General features: G+C 42.1%; 3 protein-coding genes across 4 annotated transcripts in view; 2 read left to right on the plus strand and 1 right to left on the minus strand.

Moving 5' to 3' along the window:
• LOC116324875 overlaps positions 1 to 20,450 on the plus strand; it is an 87,077-nt gene extending 66,627 nt beyond the window's left edge. Inside the window, exons 8-10 of one of the 2 annotated variants that reach the window (XM_039609004.1) lie at positions 19,569 to 19,653; positions 20,018 to 20,081; positions 20,319 to 20,450. In XM_039609004.1, the coding sequence (XP_039464938.1) occupies positions 19,569 to 19,653; positions 20,018 to 20,060 (128 nt within the window). In that variant the 3' untranslated portion in view covers positions 20,061 to 20,081; positions 20,319 to 20,450. Of the gene's footprint in view, positions 1 to 19,568; positions 19,654 to 20,017; positions 20,082 to 20,197 lie in introns of both variants that reach the window. The other variant, XM_039609003.1, reaches the window with a different exon arrangement.
• LOC120438632 (matrix remodeling-associated protein 8-like) lies at positions 827 to 7,610 on the minus strand. The gene is made up of 6 exons (XM_039609056.1): positions 7,256 to 7,610; positions 5,930 to 6,274; positions 5,702 to 5,839; positions 3,859 to 4,191; positions 2,647 to 2,987; positions 827 to 988 (listed from the first exon to the last, which is right to left on the minus strand). The coding sequence occupies exons 1-6, from the start codon at positions 7,284 to 7,286 to the stop codon at positions 962 to 964; spliced, it is 1,215 nt and encodes a 404-aa protein (XP_039464990.1). The 5' UTR covers positions 7,287 to 7,610; the 3' UTR covers positions 827 to 961.
• Positions 8,379 to 19,220, plus strand: LOC116328768 (butyrophilin-like protein 2). The gene is made up of 6 exons (XM_039609069.1): positions 8,379 to 8,591; positions 11,588 to 11,839; positions 14,298 to 14,639; positions 15,379 to 15,717; positions 18,477 to 18,813; positions 18,888 to 19,220. The coding sequence occupies exons 1-5, from the start codon at positions 8,555 to 8,557 to the stop codon at positions 18,587 to 18,589; spliced, it is 1,083 nt and encodes a 360-aa protein (XP_039465003.1). The 5' UTR covers positions 8,379 to 8,554; the 3' UTR covers positions 18,590 to 18,813; positions 18,888 to 19,220.
• Positions 20,451 to 21,752: the final 1,302 nt, after the last annotated feature.

The following is a 21,752-nucleotide window of genomic DNA, read 5'->3' on the forward strand; positions in this document are numbered from 1 at the left end:
TAAAAGCAAAGCTCTCAATTTACCGTTCGATCTACATCCCTCCCCTCACCTATGGTCATGAGCTGTGGGTAGTGACTGAAAGAACGAGATTGTGGATACAAGCAGCAGAAATAAGCTTTCTCCAAACGGTTGCTGACCTCTCCCTTAGAGATATGGTGAGAAGTTCGGCCATTCGGGAGGGGCTCAGAGTAGAGCAGCTGCTCCTTCACATCGAAAGAAGCCAGTTGAGGTGGTTCGGGCATCTAACAAGGATGCCTCCTCGGCACCTCCTGGGTGAGGTGTTCTGGGCACATCCCACCAGGTGGAGGCCCCGGAGCAGACTCAAGACACGCTGGAGAGATTATATCTCTCAGCTGGCCTGGGAAGACCTTGGTGTTCCCCTGGATAAGCTGGAGGAGGTGGCTGGGGAGAGGGAGGTCTGGGCTTCTCTGCTTAAGCTGCTGCCCCCGCGACCCGGCCCCGGATAAGCAGACGAAGGTGGATGGATGGATATTTATAGTCTCCATGCATATTTGGTTTATTGTAGTGAAGCGACTTCATTTTGAGGGGACACAAATGTATGCTTAGAAAAAAAAAATCTGTCCACTATCTACAAAAGTTATGCCACTCAGACCAGAGCACATAAGCAGACACATTCACAGACGTGTTTACTGACCTTGGACACCGAGGGCAATTATTTTGTCTCTCAGAATTTTTCCATCTCTGTTCTTGACGGTGCAAGTGTAGACACCACAGTCTTCTAGTTTGGGTTGTTTCAGGACCAGACTGAAGTCTCCTTTCTTCACTTCCTCCTCAATCATCTCTGTGCGACCTTTGTAATCCCGAGCTGGCATGGAAGGCTGGTTCTGGTCACTCTGATATTCGTGGACCTTCATGTTTTGATGTCTCCACTTAACTTTGATGTGCTCATGAAGATCATCGGTAGTTTTAAAGGGCAGCCGAACGAACTCTACACCCTCTGTTAGCACCACCACCTGCAGCTGAGCGACTGGAAAGAAAACAGTTAGTGAGTATGATTCATTTCAGTTCAGTTCAATTTTATTCATATAGTGCCACATCACAACAGTTGCATTATGCAGCTTTATACTGTAAGGTAATGAGAGAAAAGCCTAACAATTAGACAATGATCTGCCTTGTGCTGTGACTAACTGAAGGGTGAGGGGGGGAGAGACCAGAGTCACGCGCTCAAGAATTTCGTACACTCAAGATAATACTTTAACCCCTGTCAGTTCTTCATATGTTGCTAGAAAATGGGAAACAAGCAGAGTAATTGACAGAAAATTGCAAGCATACATGGAAATATAATATACAAAGTTAAAGTAAATACTTGATATGACCACCTTTAATCACACAGCCTGAATTCTCTTAGGCTACGTTCACACTACAGCTCTTAATGCTCAATTCCGATTTTTTGATCAAATCTGATTTTTTTTTTTTGTCTGCTTGTTCACACTATAAATAAAATGTGACAGCAAACGCGCTCTAGTGTGAACAGTTCACGGCCTTCAAAGCAGCCTGCATGCACAAAAGAAGACGTCACACACAAACGCGCTCTGTTTACGGAAGTAAAAATGGCGGCTACAGAGCTAGTAGGTGTTGTTGCAGCAGTTTATCAATTTCTGCACAGTTGTAAGTCGAATTTTGTCTCCCCATACGCTAATCAAGTCCAAAACCTCAGTTTCTGTCCATTGACTCGCTCCGTTTCTAGTTTCCGCAGTCATGCTTTCTCGTTTGTCTTCTCCGCCGCTGATAATTGGCATCTGTCTTGTGTCAGTGACGTAAAAGACGGATTTAATGTGACATGACCATTCAAACAGCAGTCGCTTTCTAAAACATCAGATATGTATCGGATTCAGTACCACATACGAAAGTGACCCAGGTTGGATTTGAAAATATCGGATTTGTGCTGTTCACACTGTCATACCATGATCGGATACGGGTCGCATAGGGTCAAAAAAGTCGGATTTGATGCGCTTTCGCCTGCAGTGTGAACGTAGCCTTAAGTAAGCTTTCTTGTAATTTCCAAACTGCTTCCTGTTTCTTATGATAAGACACTGTTCATCTGCTGTAGATAATCTTTAGGCCTGTCGCTTATCTTTTCATATTCCACTTGTTCAATTTCTCAGACTTTTTATGGACACACTGCACATCATGCTAAGATATGACAGTTTTTCCATTTCAGTTACTAGTTTTATTTATTTATTTAGCTAAAAGCTCTTTGAGAATCCCATTGTTGGTGCAAAAATACTAGTTTAAAGTATTTTTTTAAGTCTTGATAATTGTTGGGGAATGGCTGCAATCAAACCTTAAATACTGATCTGTATGCGTAGGTTTATGGTACAAGTCAAATTTTAACTGTCCCCCATTACAAGGTTGGGGAAACCTGCAGTCATCTGAGACCGAAGAAGTCACTTGGATGAGTGACGAAACGTTTCTCCCACTGAAAACGCTACGTCCAGATGAACAGATTCAACTTTTGGTATTTTTTTAAGTATCACAACATTTTCTTTTTCATAGATTCAACAAAAAGAAATGGGAACAAAAAATGTTTTTTTGCGACAGGCTGTTTGCAAAAAAGAGCTGCAAGATACAATTTAAAACTCATCTTAGAGGACTGTAATGTCCAGAACCAACTGTTACACTCACCCCTGACACTGAGTGAAACTGATTTCTGAAGCAAGATTTTTCTGTCCTTGTTGTAGACGGTACAGGTGTAGACTCCCTGTCAGCAAGCTGGAGGTCTTTCAGGGTCAGACTGAGATCTTTAGTTCGCAGTGGCTCCATGTTCATCTCTGTGCGACCTCTGTAAAACTGGTCTTGATCGTCTCTCTGGTTTTGGTCGCTCGGATACATGTAGACCATCATCTGTTTGGAGTCAGAGCGTCTCCACTCCACTGTGGCATCCTGAGGAAGGTCATCTGTGATTGTAAAGGAAAGCTTCACGTTCTTCTCCCAATCTGCTACCTCCACCATCTCCACCTGTCTATCTGAGAACATAAAGTGTACAGACAAACAGATGTCAGTGAGTTTGATCCTTCATCATCATTGAATTTGCAGTAAAACAGACCAGGGCCCAAATACACAGCAGAGAATGGATGCTAATGATAGCTGGTTTATCACTACCTAAAGCAGTTAGTAGTAGTGTATAGAATATATAGTGGTTATCCATCCATTCTCTTCCATGTCTGCCTCTATGTGGGGGCTAAGACATAAAGACAGAAAACCATTCACACTCACCCATGGGCAATTTATAATTACCAGTAAACCTAACCCCACATACTGCAAGCCAGCATTCCCAGAGAGAACCCAAGCAAACAATTGAACTCAGGACCTTCTTGCTGTGAGGTACAGTGCTAATCCCTGTGCCACCTTGCCACCGCCGTACATAATGTTTAGTTCAAGTTATTAGGTCCTTAACATAGTCCTTGTATTAGAAAGAAAACATATATTTTTACTTCAAAACGCATGTTGCTAAAAATAGTTTTATATACATCTAAATAGATATTCCATTAAAATGAAGGATAGGCATTAATTATACAGTATTAATATTAATAAGAAGTATATCACATTTTAAGTGTGACTTTCTTTCAAAATTAAACACTTTCCATACACACTCTTGTAAACAGTATACGCTACAGGCCATTTTTTATTATCTCATCATGCCTAATAAAACAATGTAAAAATGAATAGTAAAATTCACATTTATTATAAAAAATAAAATTAACTAGAGCTAAAGTATGTTATGTTTTGAAAATACTTCTGTTTCTATCCAACTTCAAACAGGTTTTTTGACTTATCAGCAGCTTGATTTGGATTCAAAGTGGTTTGTGACCATAGAAAAACAGCTTTTATGCTCACCTCTAACACTAAGCGTCACTACTTTCTGCCTCAGGAGTTTTTTACTCTTGTTATAGACGGTGCAGATGTAGACACCGTGATCAGTAAGTTGGAGGTTATTCAGTTTCAGACTGAAGTCTCCAGTTCTCAGAGGCTCTTCATTCATCTCAGTGCGACCTCTGTAATCCTGGTCCTGTAAGAGAGGCTGGTTTTGGCTGCTCGGATACATGAATATCGTCCTGTCTTTGTGTTTCCACTCCACTGTGACATCATCAGGCAAGCAAACAGTGGTTTTAAAGGGCAGCCAGACAGAGTTCTCCCATTCTGTCACTTCCACCATATCCACCTGGAGAGCTGATAGGAAAAGTGAATTATTCCAGTTCTTCAACCTTTATCTAACAAATTATAGAAAAACAAGTATCTTCAAAGACATGCTTAACATCGTTGGTGTGTTTAATTTTACTGCCCTCTGTTATGCATCATACTTCCACAAGAGATCATCTAGACCAATTGTCTTTACACTGTTCTTCTTATTCATAGCTGCCTTCAATTCCGGATTTACTACATCAGACCATCCTCTCATCTTTTTAATTCACAAGCACATCACAGCACCATTTCATTTCCTCAAAACCCTCTCTTCACTTATTAGTACATTTCCATGTCTGTCCTCAATTACCCTAACCTGCTGCACATCCTTTCCAGCTCCATTTTTTTTTGCCATAATTCCTTTTGTCCTTCCTTAGTGCCCAGCCTCACAGAATTCCCTTTAAGCCTTTTCCTTCTGCACCTCTGTCTTTGTGGTATGTCTAGCCTCACATTACTGCTGCTTACCTTCTTCATCTCCCCGACTATCCCACTGTTCTTTACTAACCTCTTCTTTTGAGTATTTTCCTGTACTTTCTAATTTCACCAATAAGTCTCCGCTCCTTCTTTCGTCTGTCTAGAGGATACACCAAACATGTTCCTGGCATTCTTCCTCAGCTGTATTTTCACAGTCATCTGGTAATTCTTTCCTACAACCTAGAGCCTGTCTCCCTTCCTCAGCTTTGTTGAACATTACTTATTTCTTCACATTTCACCTTTAGACACTGACTCTGGCTTGATTTGCTACCTCTCCTTGATTTCCACTCATTCTACAGACTACCATTTGAAGCTGCCCAGCTACATTCTTCCATGATGCCACCTTGCAGTCTCTTATTTGTTTTAGAGTTAAGCTTCTATACTACTCTATACACACTATATTGGGATACACTGAGACCGTAGAGCACAAAGTAAAGCCCCCAATCAATCTTCAATCTTTCTCCACTATTGTCAGCAGGATAAAGAGCTGGCCCCGTGTTCCATGACCAGGACAAAACTACATTGCTCCTCCTGGGAACCACTGGCTAAAGCCTAGCCACCAGGTGCTCTCCAGCAAACACTCAGCCCTAGCCTGGCTCTAGGCTTGTTCCCCCTTTCCTAGACAATGATACCAAGTCCCTTGATGCATTTTTAATTATAGGGATTTTTCTGTTAAATAAAAAGTACATCATTGTAACACCCAGGGAACCACATATTCCCTGCTGTCACAGAGTAGAGGAGTGACACTTTTTAATTTTCTCCTCTCAGCTTTTTAAGGTTTAGAGTTATACAGTTTTCTCTCCAGCAGACAAAAACAAGCACACCACTATTAATCAGAATTTGTTGGAGATGAATTAAGGAGCTGCAGCTCTGCTCTATATATTTTATTTATTTTATATTATTATTTTTCTTATTTTTTAACATGTTCAATGTATCATCTTGGCATGTCAAGTGTACAGCGCTGATCTGAAAGTGCTCTTTGTAAACCATAAATGTTATGATACAGAGTAACACACTTACTTACCTTCACCCCTCTTCTTCCTCTTATATCTGTGGTACTTGTAGAAACCAAAGACAGCAGCACTAAGGAGAATCAAACCTATCACGACACCTAAAAGAGCTTTTAGGTGTCGTGATAGCTTTAAATCTCCTGGTGGAGGTTCTGAAATCAACACAAACATCAAAAGCCTGAACGTCACGAAATATAATTTTATAAATTCACTTGGATCTGAAGTCTACCTATAGCACTGACCTTTTACTGTCAGTTCTACTTCAGTGCGCTTCTCATCTTGTCCATATTTGCGGACGATACAGGTGTAGTTTCCACTGTCGGAGACTGTGGGATTCCTAAGAGTGAGGCTGAGGTCTCCAGTCTGCAGGGCTTTGTCACTCATTATCGTTCGACGGAAGTAACGCTGGTTTTGATTTTTCAGATCATCTCCGGTCTGCAGACGCATGTGGACTGTTGGGATCTTGAACTCATCACGGTCCCAGACCACTGCTGTGGAGCTTCTGGAAACATTAGCTGGTACCTGACAGGGCAGCAGGACAGACTCCTCCCCCACAAATACCTCCACTCCTGATGCATGAGATGAAACTGAAAAGAGAAAGAGAGGATGTGGTCAGTGCCAGTTAATCTGAAACACCGATGTTCCAGATTAACTGGCGTCGCAGATCAAGTGGCATTGGTGAACAGATGTGTGGCAGACTTGCTTTTAAGGAGCCGCTACCGACAAACCAGCAAATAAACACCAAATCTTTCATCTGTGACCTTTGTGAGGTTATGTCAAACACACTCTGTCAGTCTTGTTGCTGTTTACCAACAAAATGTTTAAAAATATCGCTAGTTTACCTGGTGACATTCTCATGTACGAGGCTATCGCGAAAACAGCAAACAATTAACACCACGCCGATGTTGTTCACAGGACAGACAGAGTAAATGATTGGGAGAATCTTGTCTTCGTTATCGTTCCCCTCGTACTTTTATTACCCCGATTTCAGCGTTTTTGCTTCACAACTAAAGCGTGCAGTTTACTTTGTCTGCACTCAAATGGAGTTTGCTGTTTTCGCGATAGCCTCGTACATGAGAATATCACCAGGTAAACTCACGGCATTTTTATACATTTACAAGAAAACAGCAACAAGACTGACAGAGTGTGTTTGACGTAACCTCACAAAGGTCACAGATGAAAGATTTGGTGTTTATTTGCTGGTTTGTCGGTAGCAGCTCCTGAAAAGCAAGTCTGCCACACATCTGTTCGACCAACGCCAGTTAATCTGGAACACCGCCCTGCCCTTTTCCTCCCTGTGCAGCAAGCGCACCCCGCAAACGGAGGGCGCCCTTACTACCCTCAAACGGACGATAGAAAACCGATCGGTGCCTATGCCATCCCCGAAATGTGCTGGCACTACCTAGCATGAGTACGAGCAACTTTTTTTGCCAAAGCCATGATGCCGCCCATATCAAAAACTGCTACTCCCAATGATTAACATGCTTTTAAACGGTTAGGACTTGTAACACGTTTTCTTGTTTAAACACACACACGCAAACACACAGAGGAACAGGGCCGGTTCTTACCGAGTACGAGGAGCAACAAAGTCAGCAACATCTTCGTCCTCCATAAAAAGGCTGAGCCGCTCTGGACTCACACGCAAACACTGACCCGTGGACGAACTCCAGTTTTCATCCCTGCATTCCCAACACAAACATTAGACTTGGAAAGAACTGCGAATTCTGGACCTTCAGAATAAAAGCTCGTTTGACCACAAACTGTATGTCTTCATACAGTTTGGACTAAATGGGGCTGAGGCACGGGCACGGCCTGTCTCTGACGTCCGCATTCTTTCCGCACTACTGCACAGGTGGAGACCTGTGTACAGTGGCAGTCCTAGCCTATTTGGCGCCCTGGGCGAATCCACTCCAATTTTCTCTTTTTTTTTAAACTTTAAAAACGGGTTGTGTGTGAGACTTTAAATAAACAAAATATAAAATATACATTTTAAATTGTTATTGATCCCTTTACCCCTGGTCCTAAAGTGTATATTTATTTTTTTTACTCTTAAATATTTATTGTTCGTTTACTTGCACTGCTCTAACTGGAGCCTCGTCGTCTCGTCTCTCTATATACTGAACTGTATGTAGCAGAGATGACAATAAAGTTTACTTTGACTTCAGCAGCGAGCAGGCGCACCGAGGGCTCTCACGCTCACTTTTCGCATACAGAATTTCGAAAAAACATCGGTGCAAATTATAAGTCTGTATCATGATGTCTGGTGTTTTCGTGTTTGTTGGTTTGTTTTTATTTTGTTTTATTTTGCGAGTTGGTTATTAGATGCTGCTCCAGCCAGCCAGAGATTCCCCCGCCGCCCCGCCCTCTCCTCCCTGTGTAGCAAGCAGCAGGCGCACTTCGCAAACGGAGGGCGCCTTTACTCCCAGCAAATGGGCATAGAAAACCGCTCGTTGCCTATGCCATTCCCAATATGTGCTGGCTGATGTCGGGGCAGCATGAGTATGATGCTCGTGATGGCGCCCCCCACCACGATTCCGCCCCGGGCAACCGCCCGTTTCGCCCATATCAAAAACCGCTACTGACAGAGCTTTACAAACTACAACGTTACAAACTACGACACAGAACGATTAAAAAAAGAACGATAGTGAGAATAAAAATAGAGCTTTTACTGAGCTCCTGCTGTCACTGACTGCAGCACTTTTCCCTCTGATGGAAGAAGGAAGTCTCTGAATACGTCTCAATGAGCTTTTACTTTGAAGGTTGAAACCGAAAGTAAAACTTTCTTGTTACAGCTGGAAAGTTAGAGCCGTGTGATTGTTTTGGGTGTCGGGTGGAGCAGAGTTGGTTATAGTCTCTGTCACAGGAGGATGAAGAGCCTCGTGTCCTTCCTGCTGCTTGTGCACGGTAAGAACGTTGAACCCGTCTATAGTTGGGCTGCTGTCAGCCACAGGGGGATGTTTTCAGTTTTACCGTTTCCTGCTGCAAGTCAGTGAATAACAGAGTGCTGGGTGAACCACACTCAGTCACAGCTTAGTCTGTTACTCTCCAGGTTTATCTGCTTTCAATCCATCCAATTTTCATCCAAAGTCGCGGCCCTGGCAAACACACAAAGTAGTTTTTGTGTGTTTCATTTTACAAATGAAGTTTTTTTTTTTTCTCCGACTGAATGCAGAGTTTATTTTAACTCTTATATGTTAACCCAGCTTCTTCTTCTTCTTCTTTTTTTTTTTTTTTTTAACTTTTAAGAGCATGATTAGGATGTTTCACAACCTTTTCACAGTAAAGCAAGCGGTTGGCTGATCTCGGATGACCTGTAGGAACTTTTATTAATGTCTTTCAAAGAGAAGCAACACAAATGGTTGACATTTGTTGCTTCTGCTTCTTCTCAGCTTTACATCATTAATACAGCATAATCCCTGAGCTCTGACCAGGAATGCTCCCACACAATCTGCAGTGATCAAACGTTTGCATTTCACTGATTTTACCGTCAAAGTAGGGGAGTGCTGCTGGTGTGCCAGGAAGAAGTTTCCGTGAGTGTTTTTAGCTGGATTGAAAAGGATTTTTACCCTGTGGCAGGAATGTTTAGGCTTAAAATGACTCTATATCATTTGTGACAGATTATAGACCAACAAGTCATTTACAGCAATTTGAATACAGGCAATAATTTTTTTGCCAATTAGCAGAAAATGTGTGTGTGAGGATTTGTCTAACAGCAGACAGAGAAGCGCATATGCTGAATGAGCTGTTTTTAAGGAACCGCTACTAAAGAAACAGGAAATAAACATGACTCGTGTCATGTGTGAGGACTTTACATCGAGTCTGAGGTCAGGTTAATCAGGGAAGGTGTGCAGTGACGTGAGATAATGAGCTTGTTTCAAATGTAAAATTGGAGTTTTGAAAACATAGAGGGTAAAAATATGAGCTCCCCGAGAAAGGCTCAAAGTACAGAAACCTGAAAACGAAACATCTGGAATTCAGAGAAGCGCTGGAGTTTGAAAATGGAAAATTTCTCTAAAGTAGGACAGGTCCATGTGTCCTCTTTAACATCAGTCTGTGAGCTGAGGATAGTAGCGGTTCTGGTCTGATGGAGGGTTCTAGCTGCTCAGCAGTCCTGGCTCTGCTTCGTCCTGTTGTTGAGCTCATGATGCTCCAGATGTTGTCAGCTGGTGAAAGGTCCGGACTGCAGGTGGGCGATTCAGATGCCGGACTCTTCTCTTATGAAGCTGTGTTGCTGGAATAGATGAAGTCTGTGGTTTAGCATCCTTTGCTCAAACATGAAGCCCTTCCAAGAAAAACATGTCTGCATGGAGCAGATGTTCCTTTGGCTCCTGATCATACCTTTGAGCACTGATGGAGGCTCCTGATGGGCTTCAATATGTTTTCAAAGGTTTCTAGTGTTACACACTGTGGTCATTACTGGTACTAATTTAAAACCTGTTGTTAGAACTCATCCCGACATGTTACCCACCCTGTGGACAGACTGAATGACGACACTCTGGTTCTCTTATCAGTTTCCCAGCATGCCTCAGGGGTGGAAGTGTATGAGGTGTATGAGGGGGAGGAGTCTGTCCTGCTGTCCTGTCAGGTACCTGTAGAGCTGGGCGATATAAGATTTTTTTCATATAACGATATGTTCTTTTCATTTCAGGCGATAATGATATCACGATATAAGCCAAATAACTATATTTGTAAGATTTAAATGTGCCATTGCTCACAAGTAAAATGTGAAATAATTAGCAGCTTTTTTTAATTCATCCATCCATCCATCCATCCATCCATCCATTCGCTTCCGCTTATCCTTTCCAGGGTCGCGGGGGGCGCTGGAGCCTATCCCAGCTGTCATAGGGCGAGAGGCGGGGTACACCCTGGACAGGTCGCCAGTCTGTCGCAGGGCCAACACACAGGGACAGACAACCATTCGCACTCACATTCACTCGCACATTCACACCTAGTGACAATTTGGATTATCCAATTAACCTATCCCCCCTTTTTTTAATTTAAATATTTATTTCCCATAATAAGTTCAACAGGGTAGATGTACTTAAGGAACATGAGACTTCAGTTTCAGATAAATAAAGGCAAATATTGCAAACTACACAAAAGGCAGCCGCTAAAGCGTTTAAGTTTCAAAACAGAAAAAACAAAACAGACCACTAAATTGTCAATTCCACTTAGAAACAAAATATTAATTCTAAAAATAAATATTAGTTTGTTTTACAGAAGAACAGACAAAATTGACTAACTTTTGTCAATATCAAATAAACTGAGAACTAAAAGGAAATTCTCAATCTCTCCTTGTTGTATAGCTTAGCTTTTCAAACAGTTTTAACAGTTACTTTAGTCTGACAAAAGCCGAATGACGAATTAGCGCTTTCAGTCAGAGATTGAGCATGCACCGCTTTATTGTATTTCCAGACTTGCTTTAGACACAATTTACAGTGCGCGCTACTCTGTTTTTTGTCAGACTTGAAATAGCCGAAATACCTTCACACTACGGAACTTCTGTGGCCCTTCCGTTCGACAAGCTCTCCGGCATTGGAACCATCATCTGTTTTTTTTTCGTAACCTTCGCCACGCCTCGGTTGATTTTTCTCTAGTTGGCAAACTCATTTCCTTCATTACCCGGGCTGCACGGCTGCAAAAACAAATAACACATGTGCGCCTTGGCACTTGTGCTGTACGTAACAAGTCACGTGACGTGACGCTGCGGCTGTGATTGGTTCGGCTCTGCGCTACTTAATTTGGATTGGCTGTTCCTTTTGGTTTTAAGAGGACAAGAGAGATGAGGCCTAGGCAATAGTTTAATTTTTCTATCGAGAAAAAGTTATTTCGCAATACATATCGTTATCGTTCTATCGCCCAGCTCTATGTACCTGTTAATGTTTCCAGTAACTCCACAGTGGTGGTCTGGGACCCTGGTGAGTTCAACATCCCAACAGTCCACATGCGTGTGCAGAGCAGAGATGATATTCTGAATGATCAGAACCATCGTTACACCAACCGAACATCGATGAAAGCCGACGCCCTGCAGACAGGAGAGCTCAGCCTCACCCTGAGGAACCCTACAGTCTCTGATGGTGGAACCTACACCTGCATCGTCCGCAAATATGGACAAGATCAGAGCAAGACCAATGTGCAACTGAAGGTCAAAGGTCAGTGTGTGAAATAGTCGTATGTCGTTATGTGTGTACCATAATGTGTGACTGGAGTCTGAGATGTTGTAACTCTGAGCTCACACATCACGACTGGCTGATAACTAGGGCTGCCACAAACGATTATTTTGATAGTCGACTAGTCACTGATTATTTTTGCGATTAGTCGACTAATCAGATCATGCATCCATCTCCTCTTATATAACTATCATTAGCTTACAGCTTTAAGTGTTTAAGTTATGTGCTAACTAAAAATAAAGACAATATGATGAAATTTTAATGAAATGTGCAGATTGTTTCGGAGGAGTTTAATAAACTCAGCCGTCTGCTCCTTGCTCTCTAAAATATAACAGGACACCGGAGTATACTCTCGAGCATCTCACACTTCTGATAATCAGTTGTCTGCTTGACGTTTATTCAGCTGTGTAAAAACTATAACTTTAATCTCAACATTTAAATTAGGGATGCAACGATACCAATTTTTTCAAACCGATACGATACCGATACTTGGATCTGAGTACTTGCCGATACCGAGTACAAAAACCGATACTTCTACCACACACAAGTTAAACTTAACCAATAGTAAAGAAACGATCCCAGACAACTCTTTAGCACAAATGAAACGTTTACTCAACCTAAGGGCAGAGACAAATACTGTACAACACATCCCTTTTTTAAACTCAAATGATATTCCAATTCCTTAACCAAATGAAATACACTGTATAAATGAAATAATTCCCTTTCAAATTATATTAAACAACCCAACTTATGTTATCACCTTTTGGTAAGTGACTCACTAATATACACTCCAAAACACGTTATATAAATCCACTAAACATACAATATTCACACATGGGCCCCACACACACTCACATTCACACTTGTTGCAGGCCTATTTGCTGCTCACGCCGGACGATGGAGAAAACACTTTTGGCCTCTTAAATACCAACTGAGCATTGTTTAAACCCCACAGCCATGAGTACTATTGCTGACCGTGTCCATCCCATAATGACCTCAGTGTATGCTTCCTGCAGGGTAACAAAGCTGAGATCATCTCAGACATGACAGTGAGTTTACTGCACTCTGACGGCCTCCACAGTCACACATCTCAGTCCAACAGAGCGTCCTTGGTATGTTCTAGAACAGAAGAGTCACATGATAAATGTGCAGTGTGTGAGTGATGATGTCACATCTGAGCCATTAACAAGCAAAGGAACAGGATACCAGCAAAGTGTAAAGTGTCCAGTGAGGCTCTGTGACAGTGACTCTGTAATGGTGTAAAATTGAGATGTCCAAGTGTCTCCAGCAGGGGGCGCAATTCAACTTCAACACATATACACTCACTGCCACTTTATTAGGCACACCTGTTCAGCTATTTTAATGCAAATATCTAATCAACCAATCACATGACAGCAGCTCAGTGCATGCTGTAACCAATAAAATGTTTGGTTAGTTAGAACCTATCATCTTTTCACTTATAGGTTGCTGACATCTTGCTAGTTTAGCAGTTACAGCACGTCTCTGAGCTGTAGATTGTACGGTTCCCTTTTGTTACATTAAATAAAAATCGCATCTAAAATGATGTTATTTTGTGAGTGAGCTCATCGATCAGGACACAGAGTAGTGAATGAGTGAGGAAATCTGCTGTGAATTCAACATGTTTCTTCTGTTCACCACAGAGAATAGAATAGAATAGAATAGAATAGCCTTTATTGTCATTGTACAGGGTACAACGAAATTGGAGTGCCACTCCCTTGGTGCAAAATGCAATAATAAATATAATAAATAAAAAATAGTAAGATATAAAAGGTACAATAAAACAAACATAAGTACTCAAACAAAAGTAAGTATGATATTTACAGGATAGCAGCATTAATATAATGACAGTATGACAGTATGAATGAAGAGAGCGTCCTCCGACCTGGCCCTGGGTCCTCTCTGGCATCCTGGCTATCTTGGCTCTCCTGGCTGTCAGCAGTGGGATCGTCATGCGTTATAGATATAAAAGGATGAAATGCCCAGCAGGTATGATGACCTTGTGTCTGTGTGTGCTGTTGTTTGGTTTGTTGTTGTAAACCAGAACTGGACAGGAAGTAATGAGTGAATGATTTTCCTCTTTTTCTTCCTTTGTGGGCACTCATTTCCCTACAGAGGAAGGGGAACCCCGACATCCAGATGTGTGTTATATGTCAGGAGAAGCTAGCTAATGTGAACATGGCTTAGTGGTTCATTGTTAGTAACTGTACATTGATCTGAGCTTTGTGCAGTTGTGGCTTGATGCTAATTTGCAACACTTGAGATTTGTGGCCCTAAAGACCTCCAGTGTTCTTATTTTTCTGTCCTCCATGACTTCAGCACTGAAACAATCGAACACCTTCTCTTTGAGGTCCTGGTAGAATGATGTGTTGGTTGTTGGTGTTGTGTGCACACGTCATGTTCTGCTGTGTTGTCCTCACAGACAGCCAGGTATTGATGGTGGAGATTTCAGAGGGAGAGAAAACGTCTGTCCTGCTGCCCTTTAAAACCACAGAGGATCTTCCCCAGGACGCCACAGTGGAGTGGAGACTCACTGAACCCAAACACATGCAGGTCCACGTGTATGACAGTGGAAAAAATCAGCCGGACAAACAGGACGAGGTGTACCAAGGCCGCACAGAGATGAAGGAAGAGCCACTGAGAGATAAAGACCTCAGTCTGAAACTAAAGGAGCCCCGTGTTACTGACACCGGAGTCTACACCTGCACCGTCAGCAGCAAGGATGGAAACCTTCTTCAGAAAGTGGTGTCTCTCACTGTCAGAGGTGAGTGGAACAGCTTTGATTGTTGTCTGGATCCTCCATAAATTTGAACAAAATCAAACTGCTGCTGACACATTTTCATTTGAATGAATAAATGCAGACATTTTGATTGAACTTGCGAACTGAGAGAGCTGTGTGAATCCGATTAAGGTCTGCACAGACATCTGAATGAAAAAAAAACAAGGGATCACATCTGCCATTTAATTCCTTGTATCAGCTCATTAACTCATTAATTTCCACACTGCTTCTTTCTTCTACAGAACTTAACATCTGGCTGTACTATGTCAGATCTCCATGGCAACATATTCATAACAAGTATTTTTGTCTATAAATTTACCACTGTCAATATAACAACACAAAAATAAGGGTCCATCACACCACATGTGACACACACAGAACCAGAGTCCAAACAAAAGTTTGATCCATGCTGTGCAGCAGAGACTGTGATTCCTGCTGACTCACTGCTTTGTTAAAAACACAAATTCCCCAGCATCATGCTGAAGGGTAGACACTGTAAGTTTCTGCAGGTGTGACAGAATAAATCCAGAAGATTAAAGAAAGCAGCAGATATCAGAACAAAGCAGCTGTTTGTGCAGCCTCACACATCAACACACAAGCAGTCGAGCTCAAAGTCAGAGAAACACTGAAAACAGGAGCTGCTGGTTACACAGCAGAGGACATGATGGAGGATCAACCTCACTGATGTCTGTCTGTCTCATGTTCTACTGTGTTCTCCTCTCAGAGAGCCAGATGGAGACAGTGGAAGTGACAGAATGGAACAAATCTGTCCTGCTGCCCTTTAAAACCAAAGATGACCTTTCTCAGGATGCCACAGTGGAGTGGAGACACTCAGACTCCAAACACAGGAAAGTTCACACGTTTCAGAGCAGCCAGCACATTTCAGGTGACCAGGACGAGGTTTACAGAGGTCGCACAGAGATGAACGAAGAGGCACTGAGAATCGGAGACCTCAGTCTGACCCTGAAAGAACTCGGCATCACTGACAGTGGAGTCTACACCTGCATCGTCTCCACGCATGGAAAAGTCCTGAAACAGAAAGTGGTGGTGCTCAGTGTCAGAGGTCAGTAAGCACATCACAGAGGCTGTGGTATGTTGTCATTTCCTGTTGTCAACACTCTGGACTCCATTGACTGTATGAAAAACATGAAAAAAGGAAATCTACACTACAAAAGTTTTAGAACACCCCACTTTTTCCAGTTGTTTATCGGAATACAAGTCGTTCAGTTCCAGTGAATAGCTTGAAATGGTACCAAGGTAAGATGTGAACTGCCAGAGAAATCTTCACTTTCTAGTTTGTACAACACTTTCATTTCAAAGTGCAATGAAACATTTCACGACTTAATTTTCAATAAAAAACTGGGGTGTTCTAAAACTTTTGACAGGTAGTACATCTGACCAAGCATAACCATCTTAAACTTAACAAATAGGTAAATAAGCAGTTAGCACATTACTTTGTGTGTTAGATATTTAGTAGTTCTGCCTCGATTAGAGTTAACATGTTCATAGTAAATCCCAAAAAGTTGATTCTGTTCATGTGGATGTCACATTTTCAGTGGGAGAAACGTTTCATCGTGTGTGCTCAGCCTGTGTGAGGTTTGTGTGTATAGATGTGTGTATTACTTTGTGTGCCTCCGACTAAGTGTGAAATAAACTCATCCCAACACCTTCCTACCAAGTCCAAGGTGTTCTGGTTGTGGTGTTTAGAGCTGCCTACCAGTGGGTTCAGGATCGAAGCCAAAAACTTTGATCTGTCACCATCTTACAATGCTGAGATTGCAGCCGTTCCCCAACTCTCTGTGAATGGTACTCATGGCCGTTGATCCTTGGTAATGAAAAATTGCATATTAGTGATCATGAAACCTAACCTCCAGGGCAACTGTTCATTCAGTAGGCTTGTTAAAAAAAACATTTTTCAACTGTATTTTCTGTTCCTGTTTTATCATATGTTATTCATTACAAAGAAATGCTTATGAAGATTTATAACCTCCTTTGGGACCTGGAATGAACAATTGATAGGAACAAAGGAAACAAAGGTGGAGGAAGATAAGACTTCAGTTTCAGTACTGAGTAAAAACTGGGTGGTTTATTTTGATCAACGGGTTAGAAAAGCAAGGGCTGAAATTTCTCTGAGTTTCTCTGTAAGCACTCATTTAAATCCTGCTGTTAAAGGTATTTTACTGTTTATTTGAATTTTTCTAAACATCTGGTAGGGTAAACTCATCTGCAGCTAAAGTATCATTGAGAGAGTGAAGAGCTGGTCCAGTTTCAGTGACCTAGAAGAAAACCACATTGTTCTTCCTCTATCCAAAGTACGACTAACGGATGGACTCTCCCTTCCAGCACCCTGGCACAGACTTTCCCAGGGAGGGTGAGGAGTGTGAACCCCCTATAGCTGGAAAACACCCTCAGGTCCCCCTTCTTAACCTCATAAGACCCAAACTCTTCCACGGCATGCATTTTTAATTTCTCTTAGATATTTGGGCTGGTCGTAGGAGGTTAACCATCTTAAAGCCAACCAGACTCTGCTTCTTGGAGTGGAGTCCTGCTGACTCCAACTGCACACAAGGCCCATGACAGAATCCCAACAAGACAGTTGTTGTTGTTTTTTTTTTGTTTTTGTTTTTTTTCATGGCTTCTCCTAGTTTTTCCTTCAGCTACCACCCAAGCCACGTTCTGCTTAGTGTGCTGGTACTCATCAGCTGCCTCCTAAGTCCCACAGGGAAACAGAGCCCGATAGGACTCTTTCTTCTGCCTGATGTCTCAGTCAGAATGCTGTAGGTGATGGGAGTTGAAGATCTTACAGACCAGGACTTCTGCCAGGCATTCCCAGAGAAAGCTTACTATTTATTTAGGTGCGCCAGGTCTCCAATGCATACAGCGTCCAAGACATTCAGCTTCAGATTGATCATCAATCACATGCATACACGTGCTTACACATCACACACATACACACATAGTGCCTTGTCTTTTGTAACCATAGGGGGGCTTTTACAATGGGAGGTGCTTGTGTGTACTGTAACTGTTTTCAATAAAAGCAGCAAGCGGAGGCCAGAGTTGAGGTCGTCTGTGGTTGGATTCAGAGTGCTTTCCTGACACAAAAGGGGGCCTCCCTTGGAAGCAAGTAAAAGATGTTTGTCTTGTTTGTCGTTAACGAGAATAAGTTTCTAAACCAGCGGGGCCTGTGGAAGCGCAGACCCAACATCTGTATTGTCTGTTTGTCTATTCTGGCAAGTACATTGAAAGTAAAGCAAAAGATGGAGTACTTTGCTTCGTATATGTATACATATGAAAGGCCAACAAATGTGCCTGTGTGAACATTCACATTAAATAAATACTGTACCTGGAACTGCTTATATCCCTCATATACGCTCCTACAGGCTCTGGGGGTTTCCGATGATGCACTAAACAAATTTTTTTTCATGCCCATATTTCACTCCCTGTATGTTCATACGCCACTAGTTCATGTCCTGAACTTTGTCTTCTCTCTGCTGCAGTTTGTGATTTGTCCTGTTTGTTATGTGTGGTCTCTCTGATCTTCTTCCTCTACCCCCTCACCACCCAATAGATGGCTACACCGCCTTCATCCTGTTTTTATTGGAGGTCTCTTCTTTTAAAAGATCATTTTGCTTCACATGTGTTGCTCAAATGAGATTACCTGATCAGTGTGGTTCTTTCTTTGGTATTTTAGAGTTATTTTCATTATAAAGCACTCGGATATACTTTTGTTGGGATCTGACACTACATAAATCAAACTGATATGAATTAACTGCAGCACACAACTTCTGCCTGTCTATACAACTTGTCTTCTACTTTATTCAGTCTACAAGCTTCAGACAGTGGAGGTGACACCAGGGGTGAAGCGTGTTCTGCTTCCCTTCAAAACCACAGCTGACCTGCTTGAGGACGTCAGAGTGGAGACGTTCAGACCTTGAAGATGTGAAGGTCCTCATGTATGAGAACAGCCAAAACAAGCATGAAGAGCAACACCAGGACTATCAAGGCCGCACTGAGATGAATGAAGAGCTACTGAGAACCGGAGACCTCAGTCTGATCCTGAATTTCCCTCGACTTACTGACAGTGGAGTCTACACCTGCACCGTCTACAAAAAAGATGGAGCCATCCTGAAACAGAAAGTAGTGATACTCAGTATCAGAGGTCAGTAAACTTATCTGAGGTCAGTAAATTTATAACTTGTGTCTGTCTTTACAGCTTATGTTGTATTTTATCAGGTTACAAGGTGGAAATAGTCAAAGTAACAAAAGGGAAGAAGTCTGTGCTGCTGCCCTTTAAAACCACTCTTGATTTACCCGATGATGTCACAATCGAGTGGAGACGTGGTGATTCCAGAGACACAGTCCACACCTATCAGCACGGCCAAAACCAGCTAGAAGAACAGGGACCGGATTACAGAGGTCGCACAGAGATGAATGAAGAGCCTCTGAGGACTGGAGACCTCAGTCTGACCCTGAAAGACCCCCAAAACACCCACAGTGGTTTCTACATGTGCACAGTCTCCCAGGGTGAAGACATCCTGAGACAGGAGTGACGCTTACTGTCAGAGGTCAGTAAATGTAGCTCCCTCCACCTACTGCTCTTTTAGTTGAGGAACTGCTGTGAAAACATCAAGTGTCCATTTTTGTTGAGTGTCAGATGCCAAATAGATTCACTTAATACACTCATTCTGAAACTGACACTAAAATAAAACAATATTTAAATGTTAACTATTAGTGTAATTTTATGGTTCTGCTTTGTCTTGAAATGAGGAATAGTTTCCCATAGTTTTCTTTGATATCACTGAGTAATGGTTGCAGTCCTGATTCCGATGTTTCAAATATTCTTGATAACTTGCACCAGAGATTGAAGACAAGTTAAATGAGACTCTGAATCAATGTTGTCTGTTTCCTCTGAAGGAAAACATGGTGCAAGCTTTACAGAGCAGTTTCAAGGCTTCGGAAATAAGAGAAAATCCATGACTGATGGACCTTCTTCCACGGTGTAAAGTCCTCTTCCTCTTCTTGTTGTTGTCTGTTGTAAAGTTGGTGTGAAATGTAAAGACTAGAGCTGATCCATTTATAATTAACCTTTAACTCAGCGCACATCCTGCAGGTTTAAATCCAATATTTGCTAAAACCTGAACTCACATCAGAACCTGAATACTGAAAGCATCATTCATCTTTCTTTCAATCTACTTTACTGATCAAGTTTGTTTTATATATATTAAATATTTATTTATTTATATTAAGTGTAATCATGTGACTCAGTATTTGGTTCTTGGCATCAAACTGGAAATAGCAATGTTACATATGTTGATCTTTTGCTTGCTTCTTCCTGACTGACTGTTCTGTCTTCTCTGAACCAGGATTCCTGAATCTATTCCACTCACTACTAAAGAAGCAAGTTAAATGAAGGAGAAGAGGTGGCAGGTAGGTCATTGTGCACAGCCGTCCTTCTCACAAATGTTTGATTAGAATTACATGCAGATCTGTGTTTGATCCAGTGTGTATCTCTGACTGACTGTTCTCTCTCACCTTTGGAAAAGGACGATCTTCCGGATTACCACAGGCTTTATATTAGGGCCACTTAGTTTTCCCTGTATACTCTTCTTTGGTTCCACTTTTAGAAAACATAATCTCGGATGATCACCTGCTCATTCTCTGCAGCTGGATCCTTCACTTCCTGTCTGACAGACGCCAAGTGGTCAGACTGGGCAGCATCACTTCATCCCCCATCACAATGGACACTGGTGCTCCACAGGGGTGTGTACTGAGCCCTCTCCTGTACTCACTCTGCACCTACGACTGCACGGCCACTAGAAACTCCAACATCATTGTGAAGTATGTGGACAACACTACAGTGGTGGGTCTTATCACCAAAGGTGATGAGACGGCCTACAGGGAGGAGGTCAGTACCCTGACCCACTGTTGCCGAGACAACCATCTTACCCTCAACGTAGCAACGACAAAGGAGTTGATAGCGAACTTCTGGAGGTGCAGAGAAGTACACACCCCCATTACCAACATCGGAGCTGCTGTGGAGAGAGTGAGCAACTTTCGTTTCCTGGGTGTACACCTGGCTTAGGATCTTACGTGGTCGGTACACACAAACAAAACAGTCTCCTTCGTTCTCAGGAGACTGAAAAGATTTGGCATAAGCCTCCACATCCTCCACCACTGTGCCACTGAGAGCATCCTCACTGGATGCATTGCCACCTGGTATGACAATAGCACTGCTTACATTTATAGGTCGACATTCCTGTAATTGTCGATTTCGACACTATGCACTCCATACTGTACATAAATGTCATTTGTTTTGCAACTGCTGACCTCTGTATATTTAATTTTTATTTAATTTTGTATATGTGTATATGTGTGAATTCAAAGCAGAAGGCAGGTAAACTAACTACTGTGATCAGTCTGTCTCTATACAGCCATTTGTGCTTTGACTGGAGATTCTGATGCATCACTGATCTGCTGTATTACACAGAACATCCTGCTACAACGCCTCAGGTATGCCTTGCTCTGACGTATCTGCCTGGCATGCATCCCTGCAGGATTCCCGTCAGGGGAAAATTCTCGGTCGTGTGAACGGTGGAAACTCCTGAGGTCAAAGCCTTCAATTAAACTAACATTCCTAAGTGACTCAAGGTGTTATGGAGTAACTCTCTCACCAAGTCTTGAAAAATATAACCTTAAAAAGAGAATAAAAAAATAAGATAAAGAATAAAATAAAATACAGATCTTTACGACCAATAACAAAAAATTTATCTTAATTGATATTTACACATTTTTTATAATGGACTTCTCATGGGACAGGATCAGCAAATTCCTCTTTATTTTATGTAACGAAAGTGAAAGAACTTTACTAAAATCGTTGTGATTACATCAGTATGTGAAATGAGGAACCTGCTAAGCGCAGACTTGAACGCTGGGACGGTGCTTTGTGTTGGGTCTGACAGACACATGTCCACTAGTGCAACAGACGGGTTCATAGAGAGAACCACTTCTATCACACTGAAACTGTTAGGAGAACAATGGACTAGTCTCCTACTCTCCCACTGACTGTACAAATACAGATGTATTTTTTAGTTGTTAATG

The sequence above is a fragment of the Oreochromis aureus genome, linkage group 3 (assembly GCF_013358895.1).
Source record: "Oreochromis aureus strain Israel breed Guangdong linkage group 3, ZZ_aureus, whole genome shotgun sequence".
NCBI lineage: Eukaryota > Metazoa > Chordata > Actinopteri > Cichliformes > Cichlidae > Oreochromis > Oreochromis aureus.